The sequence below is a fragment of the Hordeum vulgare genome, chromosome 3H (genome assembly GCF_904849725.1).
Source record: "Hordeum vulgare subsp. vulgare chromosome 3H, MorexV3_pseudomolecules_assembly, whole genome shotgun sequence".
NCBI classification, from domain to species: Eukaryota; Viridiplantae; Streptophyta; class Magnoliopsida; order Poales; family Poaceae; genus Hordeum; species Hordeum vulgare.
In genome coordinates, this window is record NC_058520.1 from 96,015,777 (window position 1) to 96,027,546 (window position 11,770).

General features: G+C 44.0%; 1 protein-coding gene across 1 annotated transcript; it reads right to left on the minus strand.

The window, feature by feature from the left end:
* Window positions 1–237: 237 nt before the first annotated feature.
* LOC123439606 (agamous-like MADS-box protein AGL80) lies at window positions 238–1,219 on the minus strand. The gene has a single exon (XM_045116297.1). The coding sequence runs from the start codon at window positions 1,145–1,147 to the stop codon at window positions 392–394; it is 756 nt and encodes a 251-aa protein (XP_044972232.1). The 5' UTR covers window positions 1,148–1,219; the 3' UTR covers window positions 238–391.
* Window positions 1,220–11,770: the final 10,551 nt, after the last annotated feature.

Genomic DNA, 11,770 nt, shown 5'->3' on the forward strand with positions numbered 1-11,770 from the left:
ATGGTTCAATATAGTAGTCATGTAAATTGACGGTTAGGATAATTATAATGGCGTGGATAACATATTATTTGATTAAAAGAGCCTTGAATTATATATATATATATATATATATATATATATATATATATATATATATATATATATATATATATATATATACACACAATACAAATGAAGATTCTGGCCATGGAACATATGACACGTGACACAACATGACAAGACACGACAAGAGAGGGCCAAGATGGGATTGACCCCTTGTGACGAACTAAAGAAAATATATAAGACCCTGCAAAAGCCCGAAACATATAAGAGATGCATGTGTTGATAAGCGGTCGACATGAGACAAGAGACTGATGTAGCTGGTCGTGCACTCTATGGATCATCTTCCTCCTTACATGGGAGGGAAAGGAGTCGAAGACGCTCCAAGGTCAACGCCCCACCGCCAACCGAACCCGGGATCAATGGGTTGCATCATGTCACCGCCGGAGCAGCCGACGCTGGAGCTGGTGCTCGCGGCGTCGTGGCCACCAGAGTAGCCACTACAGACAAGAGCACCGAGGTCCCCTTCAGACCTCGCCATGTCGACCCAGCCCTCCTGCGTAGCCGGCGCCTGATATATCGTCGGAGACCCCATCTCCATGATGTCGGTTACGTATGGAGCTGGAGGATGTACGTGGAGTTTCGCGATGCGATCACCGATGCCCTTGAGGAGCATTTCCACCTTCCAGCCGACGCTGGTGAGCTCCTCAATGTTGAGGCCGACGAGGCCTGGGAGGTTGCCACGCACAGCCTTGTGCAGGAGGGTCTTGATCTCACGGTCCCAGGACTCACGCCCGAACTTGTGGACCTGGTCCCGGAGCTTGTCGATGCGCTGGCGGAGAAAGCCCTCCTGGTTCATCATCTTCTTGCACTGCTCCAGCTCCGGCATGCTCTTGAATATGTTCAGGATTTTCACCGCCCCGACGTGGGATGGGAACACCTCCGGCACCGTCTCGCCCTCGCCATACACCAGCACACAGGCCCTGACATCACACAGGATGGCCAGCTCACTGGCCTTCTTGATCAGGCCCCTGCGGCGCTTCTTGAAGGTGCCACGTCGGGTCGAGTCGTTGGGGATGTACTGGAGAGTCACCTTCTTGCGAGCCATGGCCGGCCGGCCTCGAGCAAGCAAGAGTGCAACACAAGCATAAAACCAGCAATGGAAAGTTCGATTTATACTGGACAGATAAGGATTTATAGTGAACCAAGAAATGTGATATGGTAAGAGATTACTGTTACAGATAAGGATGCGATTGCATGATTTATTGCTTGTTAACGTGCTAGAATTGCTAGCACATCTTCAAGCCCGGTTTTAATTGCGCCATCTGTTCTTTGGCGTCCATTTAAAACTTTTAACTTTACATGTTCATAACATGAGAGGTGCTAGCTAATAGCTAGATGAATGCATTTTTTTTAAGAAAAGGAGGATGACCCCCGGCCTCTGTATCTGGATGATGCATGCAGCCATTTTATTAATTATTTTCGAGGACCTTACAAAGTATTACAACAATATGTCTGAATCCGTCAACTTCACAACAGCTGTCCCTACTCCTATCCATATGATAAAGGGGTGCTAGCTGGACCACATACCCAGACCAGTCACCTAATCCTAACATCAAAAATCGGGAGCCCTAGTAGAGCCGGTCGAGCCATCTGCCACATACCGGGTGTAGGGCACAAAACCGATGTGACGCACTCGTGTGCTGTCGCCGCCATCTTTCACCGGTCCGTCTTCAGAGCAGATATTGAGGCTTTTACCTTGTGTAGCCACTCTGCCATCGACGTCACCATGAAGACAGACAGCTACCTCCTCCTGCGCGAGTCCATCTCCACGCATCGGTCGCCGAGTCCCCACAACGCCATGTCGCCGATATCCGCCGCCATCAATGTGTGAGATGAAGCACCGCTCCACCATTCCTCCAGGCAACACTTGCTCCAAAACGATGCCCCCAGGAGGGAAGGCGATAAAACGCCATCATCGGCCGATCCAGGAAGACCCAGATCTAGGGTTTCCCCCGGAGCATCCCGAGCCTGATGACGCAAACAACAATGCCGTTGCTCCACTAGACGAGCGCCGCTGATGTCACAACCTCCAAGATGAAGCTGGCCAAAATGCACCGACAACAAACGGCCGCTACCTCCACCGCCACTTGAGCCGTCCCCAAGCAACGCCTTCAAGAAGGAAAACGCCACCACGGTGTCGTCGTCGCTTGGAACAAGGGGATCTGAGGTTTTCACCTGAGCTCCTGGGAGGGGTGGAAGGAAGGGGATCCTCTCCGAAGCCTCCAACAAGGGGAACAACACCCAAAGGCGCTGCCTTCGGAGTGGCTGCCGCACCGGCCAAGGGACTCCCCCGAAACCCTTCCAACCACCGGATCTGCAAGGCCAGCACCCAAGACCAGCAAGAAGCCATCAGGGGCCGGATCCGTTGCAGATCGGAGTAGATCGGGGTCGAGGACAAGCAACACCATGGCCACCAGCAACCAACGAGGACCGCCGCCGCAGACGCCGCCACCCCCCTCCCCCGCGCCATCCGGGTCAAAGAGGGAGCCGCCAACCGCGCACAGGGGCCACCACCGCCTGCACACGCCAGAGCACCGGCGCTAGCCCAACGCCCACCACCGCCTGCTGAGGAACGCCGCCGAGCGCCCCTCTCCCCGCCACCGCTCGCCGAGGCCTGGCCTCTCGCGCCCGATTGCGATCGCCACAGGACACCGCCGTCAACCGCCTAGATCTGCCGCCCGCGGAGGAAGGGGAGCCGGGAGAGGGAGTCCCCCCGCCGCCACCGCCTCCCACGAGGGTTTCACTCAGCGGCGGCGGCGCCTAGGGTTGGAAGCCCCCGAGTCGCCCAGGGCGGGGGCGACGCGAGGGTCTGGTCCTCTCTATGCCTGCTAGATGAATGCATGACCACACCCTAGATTTTCTTTGATTAACGGAGATGCTTGTAAGGGACTTCCCTACGTACATTTGCAAATTCAAGTATATACGTCCATAGTTTTCTTTTGCGGGAAATCTATGTCCCTAGGTTGATGCATGGGCACACTACAAATCTTCTTTAATTACGTCGAAATGCTAGGAACTAATCAGCATGAAAATGTTCGACAACAAAAGGGACTACCCCATTTTCCAATATAAGAACTTGAATATAAATGTTGACCCCGTGATCATCGAGATTTAGCTATCCACTAGCAAAAGGGTCCATGCGTTGCAACGGAAGAAAGAAATACCACACGCTCTTAATTTATAAAAAATGGTCTATAATATGAGAATTTGTAGTTACGACACAAATAAAGATGGTCTTATCCTACAAAAATACAGTTCAAAATTTCACAGGTCTTCTATTTTAACACGGCTTGCATGTAGATTTAATACGTACAAAGAATCAGTCAAGTGACCTTCAGTTTCATCTCTAATCCTGATTTTGTTGACGTGTTCATCCCCAACCCGGATAAGTACTGGTATAAAAGAAAGACGAATAATGACTTATTTATTAAGATTGCACCCTAGATAGTATTTTTATTAAACGTTTAACAGATAAAATAATATCATATTTAAATTCTACATATTTTTTTAATCAAATTCCATATATAATATGTTAAATTTGGAGTTACGGTTTAAAAGATATGAGTATTTTAAAAAACATTTAATATATACTACGAGTTTAACGTCATAAACAGTAAGGGCTTTTTTATAAAATCACCTTGGTGGGTTTTCCGGAAGCGATAGCCTCTTTATTATTAGGTAAAGATTATGAGAACCGTATATAGAAGTTCAGAAAGGCAGGTAACTTTGTGTTGTCGCAATAAGCTGGATAAGATGTAGGAGTATTCTCTCAAGAGTCAAGAGGCGATGCATCTTTACTAACAGGATATGCTTGTTTTAGCTGATATTGCCAATTTAATTTTGTAGTTTAATTTGATCTAAACTTGCCTGCTTATTCAAACGTGTACGTCGCCCCATTTTCCATCCATTCATTTGTAACCATGTTAACAAAATATCGATAATGATGTACGTAAATTATTCCATAAATGCGGGGCGTAAAGTAAAATTACTAATTTACAAAAATGCATAGTCCATTAACCTGATTGATCATGCATGTGTTGTGTGACTCAAGTTCTGCCAAATTTTTCAATATGTGAATGAAACAGGGTTGGCAACTGTTGCTCGATGATCCCATAGATCAATACTTGTACTCACGGGTTCAAGAAAAATATGCAAGCCGGTCCATACTAAAATTCTTAGACTTACATAGTCCAAGGCAGCTACACACCCCATCCCTGGTACACAGGCACACCGGTGGGAAATTAATTATTTTGTACCATAGCTCGTAAGAGAACTCTAGTAAATTCCATAAAACTTGAGCCTTTATAATGGTTGAAAAGGCGAGGCCTGCGTTGCAAACACCGTGCTCCATGGAGCTCGTTTTAAAGAAAAAACAAATATATTTAGAAGTTTTTCTACAAATACATATCTGTATTCTTCAAGTATGTATAAAAATCTCATCAATTAATTTGATTATTTGCATGCTACACAAAAAGACATATCTAGCCCAAATACAACAAAGAAAAAGCTCGTTTTAATATGTGTATTTGTCTTTTTGGTGTACATCACATATGAATATATATGTTCATGAAATTTTATACTTTTATACTACTACTATATGTCTACATGTATAACTTTTTTAGGTATGGAAATGGTATTTCCTCTAGAAAAAAATAAAGGCTCTAGAACAAGTTTTAGGCCTTTGCTTGTACTTTGTTGAAAAATGCACCTTTTGAAAACTTAAAGGCTTCAGAACAAGTTTGCAAAGCCAAACGCCCTAACTACAACCTTCATATTTTACTTGACGCGTGGTGCCCACTTGTGAGTGTGATGCACATTTAATTTTAAAAAGAAATTCTACTCCCACCCCGACACGCCACCCCCCACCTTGCCCCGACTGAGCAAGCGAGCCATAAGACATGCCTAGTCCCGCTCGACCATGCATGAAGCTCCTGTGCCTCAAGCGAGATCTTATGTATAAGGTGGTAGGGTGATAAGAAGTTGTGGCACATGACAAGTGAAGCAAAGAATATTGCACTAGACTAAGAGAGTGTAGTTATGCGTAACATGTGGCGTGCCTCCTATACTCCAATCATCGTGCAACAATGATATGCTCACCACGCCACAACCACGATAGTGTGGGTCCCTTATCTTTGACAGCGGTCATGCCCACGGTGGTGAGGTCACTTTCTCTCAACCTTGAAATTTGTGCGCCATGGTCGTGTGACCATGTTGTAGTATCCTAAACTATTCCTATTAATTAGAATTTTTGGTTCAAATATGTTAAGAATTTTATATGTTCATTTTTCCTAAATGTTACCATGTGTGTTTGAATGGTTACTTGTTCATGTCTCCTGAATTTTATCATGTAGTATGCTTGTCATAATTGCTACATGTCATGTATGTTAGAGTTGGTATATATTATATTAGTCATGTCAAGTATGTTAGAAATGATATATGCTCATGTGCCCTAAACTCTGCCTACTATATGCTTCTTTGCACACAAAGTCATCATATTCATGTCATGGTACCACTACTAGGAAATACCTTATAGATAGATGCTTATAAGTAGCATGGGAATATGGGTCGCGTTGCTGCTAATTAGTAGTTGCGTGGGGTAAAACCCGCGCTACTGCTAAGTTGATAGTAGTAGCGCGGGGTATAAACCCACGCTACTACTAAGTGGTCTTCACTGTGCCCCCCGGGACAAGCCATACTAGTAGCGTGGGGTATAACACCCGCGGTACTGTTAAGTTGATAGTAGTAGCGCGGGGTATAAACTCACGCTACTGTTAAGTGGTCTTCACTGTGCCCCCCTCCCATCGGGGACAAGCCATACTAGTAGCGTGGGGTATAAAACCTGCGTTACTGCTAAGTTGATTGTAGTAGCGCGGGGTATAAATCGAAGCTACTACTAAGAGGTCTTCACTGTGCCACCCGGGACAAGCCATACTAGTAGCGTGGGGTATATAACCCGCTTTACTGCTAAGTTGATAGTACTAGTATGGGGTATAAACCACGCTACTACTAAGTGGTCTTCATTGCGCGGGGTATAAAATTCCCTTATCCTCCCCCAAATCCCTCCTCTCTCAAGTAACTCTCCCCCTCTCTCCATAGGCTCTCTCAAGGGGCTCCTGCCCATTCGCGCCTCCCCCTCCATGGTGCCGAAAGAGCCTGCCGCCTTGCGTCACCGGCGTCCAGGAGCTCGCCGGTCTTCCCCCGCGTCTCTCTAACACCATGCTGGAGCACCTCACCACCGGCAACCAACCCCGATGCTCCAGCCATCTGCTTTCTCTCTACCTCGTTTCTCCTTATCTATCTCTCCCTCCGGCTTGACTCACCCTCCCATGTTCATGCTCGTGCAGGTCGTCGCCATGGATGACCAGGAGCTCTTTACCTTGATTGCGAAGGGTAGCCCCACACCGCCGCCTTGCTCTGACCTGGATCTGGGACCTATCTAATAGCCAACGTCAGAGCTGGTGTATCGCTGCGAGTCCACGCCCCCGGCGACCCGTGTCGTCGCTGGATCAAATCATTCCATCCACTGACATCAATCACAGATCGAGTTTTTTTTTGTTTTGAAATATAGTAGTAGTGCAGGAATAGAGTAGACGCTAGTGCTATTTAGCAGTAGCGTGTGTATAATCCACACTATTTCTATCAAAGCTAGTAGTAGCGCGGGGTAAAACACGCGGTACTGCTAAAAGTTAGCTGTAGCAAACTAGCAGTAGCGCGGGACCTCGCGTTACTGGTAGGCTAAAACCCAGCGCTACTAGTAGTGTTTTTCCTAGTAGTGTACGTGATAAAATAGATAATATGAATGTACGTTATCGTTTAATTTGGATTTTATATTTACTTGTTAAGCAGAATATATTATAACATGTGATAGACTTGTTTTTTTAGAGAGAGAGAATACCGCATTGTTAGTACAAACACTATCTTTGTATTCCCTCTCTGCGTAGATAAATAATTTGTTCTCTTCTTATATAATTCTCATTCATCTAATCTGGGCAGATTCTACTCTTTCTCTTCACTCCTAAAAACTAAAACCGACAAGGAATGTATCATATATCCTATATATACATAAGAGAGTGATCACCACTATCTTTATTTATTTCAACATGCAGCTATGTCACCTTAATATACAGGACGTAAAAGGCCACCTCAACATACTACATGCATGGCAATGATGCACCACAACATGCAACCATGCATGTCAAAAATATTAGACTACTTATATCCCAAATATTGTATATCTATAAGTAGTCAAATACTCATGTTTCAACTTCATCAAAAAATATACCAAGCAACTCCCGCAACAACATGCGGGGTTAGACGCAATCAAGAGTTTTTTTATCGGTGGGGGTATATGCTACACTTGGCCGTTTTCTATGTTCGTGTTGGGGAACGTTGCATGGAAAACACAATTTTTCCTATGCACACAACATACCTACCATGGTGATGATCATCTACGAGAGGGGAGATCGGATCCACATAGCCTTGTAGATCGCTTAGCGGGAAGCGTTAAGAAACGCAGTTGATGTAGTCGAACGTCTTCGCAATCTAAATCGCAAGCGTCTCACGAACTACGTCCCGATCTAGCACCGAATGGACGACACCTCCACGCTCAGCACACATACAGCTTGACGACGATCTCCGCCTTCTTGATCCAGTAAGAGGGGCGGAAAGGTAGATGAGTTCCTCAATAGCACGACGTCGTGGTGGTTAACTAGTCCAGCAGGGTGATGACCCACAAGTATATGGGGTCAATTGTAGCCTTTTCGATAAGTAAGAGTGTCGAACCCAACGAGGAGTATAAAGAAACGACAAGTGGTTTTCAGCAAGGTAATGCCTGCAAGTGCTAAAATTGTAAGTAGCGGAGTAGTTTGATAGCAAGATAATTTGTAACGAGCAAGTAACGATAGTAGTAACAAAAGTTCAGCAAGGTAGCCCAATCCTTTTGAGGCAAAGGACATGCCAAAATGGTCTCTTATGATAAGAAAAGTGTTCTTGAGGGTACATGGGAATTTTATCTAGTCATTTTCATCATTTTGGCTTAATTCGTGTTCGCTACTTTGATAATCTGGTATGTGGGTGGACCGGTGCTTAGGTGTTGTTCTTACTTGAACAAAACTCCTACTTATGATTAACCCTCTCGTAAGCATCCGCAACTACGAGAAAAGTATTAAGAATAAATTCTAACCATAGCATTTAACTTTTGGATCCAATCGGGCACTTACGGAATAGCGCATAAACTAGGGCTTAAGCTTCTGTCACTCTCATAACCCATCATCTAATAACAACTCCACAATTCATTCCCTTAGGCCCAAATATGGTGAAGTGTCATGTAGTCGACGTTCACATCACACCACTAAGGGAATCACAACATACATATCATCAAAATATTGAACACATATCAAGTTCACATGATTACTTGCAACATGATTTCTCCCGTGACCTGAAGAACAAAAGTAACTACTCACAAATGATAATCATGCTCAAGATCAGAGGGTTATTAAATAACATAATGATACGTCTCCGTCGTATCTACTTTTCCAAACTCTTTTGCCCTTGTTTTGGACTCTAATTTGCATGATTTGAATGGAACTACCCCGGACTCACGCTGTTTTGAGCAGAATTGCCATGGTGTTGTTTTTGCGCGGAAATAAAAGTTCTCAGAATGACCTGGAAATTTACGAGGATTTTTTGTGGAATATATAAAAAATACTGGCGCAAGAATTACGTGGAGACGCGGAGCCAGGAGCCCACAAGCCCAGGAGGCGCGCCCCCCTTGGCCACGCCTCGCAGGCTTGTGAGGCCCTCGTGGCTCCGGAGCCTTCAACTCCAGCTCTATATATTCTCTCTCCCCCAGAAAAAATTAAGCGAGAAGAGTTCATCGCGTTTCATGATACGGAGCCACCGCCACCACCTGTTCTTCCTCTGGAGGGCAGATCTATAGTCCGTTTTGGGCTCCGGAGAGGGGAAATCAACGCCGTCGTCATCACCAACCATCCTTCATCGCCAATTCCATGATGCTCTTCATCGTTCGTGAGTAATCTCATCGTAGGCTTGTTGTACGGTGATGGATTGGATGAGATCTATCATGTAATCGAGTTAGTTTTGATGGGGTTTGATCCCTAGTACCCACTATGTTCTAAGATTGATGTTGCTACTACTTTGCTATGCTTAATGCTTGACACTAGGGCCCGAGTGCCATGATTTCATATCTGAACCTATTATGTTTTCATCAATATATGTGTGTTCTTGATCCTATCTTGCAAGTTGTAGTCACCTACTATGTGTTATGACCCGGCAACCCCGGAGTGACAATAGCCGGAACCACTCCCGGAGATGACCATAGTATGAGGAGTTCATGTATTCACCAAGTGTTAATGCGTTGGTTCGGTTCTTTTTTAAAAGGAGAAACTTACTATCCCGTAGTTTTCATTAGGACCCCGCTGCCACGGGAGGGATGGACAATAGATGTCATGCAAGTTCTTTTCCCTAAGCACGTATGACTACATACGGAATACATGCCCAGATTAGATTGACGAACTGGAGCTAGTTACATATCTTTCCGTGTTATAACTGTTGCATGATGAATAGCATCCGGCATAATCATCCATCACCGATCCAATGCCGACGAGTCTTTTACTACTGGTCCTTGCTACGTTACTGTGTTACTTTGCTGCTACTGGTTATTGTTGCTACTGCTGCTATCATACTACCTTGCTACTGATACTTTGCTGTAGATACTAAATCTTTCACGTGTGGTTGAATTGACAACTCAACTCCTAATACTTGAGAATATTCTTTGGCTTCCCCTTGAGTCGAATCAATAAATTTGGGTTGAATATTCTACCCTCGAAAACTGTTGCGATCCCCTATACTTGTGGGTTATCATCATCGCACAGCCCGGCGACCCCATATCCAATCCATCGATGCGTTACTCGGGCGAGATCGGTGGTGCACCATCTTGACAATAGTGATTCGAGGCCCCATTCTCAACAGCGATTCGTGGATCGACTGGTTAGAAATCAGCTGTCGGAGTAGCCCTGGCCGGTTGGAGAACTAGCAGTGGGTTGCAACCCACCCCCTATTTGGAGCGCCCATCTCCAAATCGAAGGTATTGCACTCCTTCAATCGCCCTTGATTTGATGATTTCTAATTTTTCCCATGCAATTTCCTTTGTAATTCATCCAACAGCCGATTACACATTGTAATTTATGCTCATCCCCTGCCTAGTATTCATGAAGATCATTGCTAGGTCCTTCATGTGTTGATGAAGCTTTTACATGATTCGATCGCCCATAGCTACGTACGCATCAAACATGCCTAGTCTGTGGTTTCAATAGTCAATGCTTCCAATGAATATGGCTAATGTTGGAAAGTTTTCTTTCATTGCTTCCGTATACAAAGATTCCAATAATATCCATCCCGAGTTGTCGGAAAATATTATCTGTTTTTATGTTTAAAAAGTTGATGCTTCCACCCTACATTAATAAGGCACCCGTTGCATTATTTCCTAGCTTCGTACCTGTGTGTTTCTACATTTTACCCATATTGCTATGGTCGAAATATGCTTCCATGCCTTCTTCTCATAAGTGTATATTTCCATCCTTTTTCATATATAATCATGATTACTGAAATTTGGGTCGGCCAATGCCATTTGTGCTTCATTGCTTGTGTTTAATATTTGCATCACGCAATACTATTTTACGCTTCTTATAGTTCCCATAGTTAATTCAGATAGGTAGTGTTATTATTTTTCCAAATTTTTGCTACTAGTGCTTCAAAGTTTATCAATTTGTGCTGCCATGGTTTTGAATAATTGTTTTCACGGTTTTGAATAGGCCTATCATCTACTGCATGCTTCCATTACAAACCCTTTTGTATTTACTTTTTGATGCTTCCAACACATACTAGTATATGTGTTATGTACTAGCTGGTGGGTTTGTTTCTAAGTTATATTACTACATATGCTTTTTCAGTGTTCATTATTATCACTGATTTAATATGACAGACTCACATAAGAAATGACATTTGTTTTTTGTGTGTACGTATTTTGCTTCCATCGGTTACTTGCATATTTTAATAATTTCCAATGTACTACATTTTATACATTTTTAGTTCATTAGAAATAATGAAGCAGACCGAAGCAGAGTTATGTTGAAGCAGGCCAATGTACTACATTTTATAAATTTTTGCATCACAAAGGATTGATGAACACACATGCTAGGACCGTGCATTTGGAAATTACAATTTCAAAATTGTATGCTTCCAATAGGTATGAGTTACGTACTTACATTGAGATAGCAATAGTTTGATGTTTTGCAATATCTATGCGTTTCTTTATGCGGTTTTCAGTCCCTATAATTTGCAGCAATATAAATATGTTTTTATTTTTTTAACTTGCTGCTACACTGTCAAGAGAATTGTTTGTATCTAAAAAATTTCATCTTGCTTCCTACATTTCTCATATATGTTGCTTATGATACGAGTCCACAACTTCGAGGTTTTTTTGTTTCCAATTAGGTATAGTTAGTCTGGTTGCAAATTTAGTTGTTGCTTCTTACCTTTCTCATATATGTTGCAAAGGTATTGCGTCGGTGTATCGTTCAATGGTTGCGCCACACATTATCCACCGCGAGCACGAGCAAGCTCTCAACCCTATGTGCAGCTGGTGGAT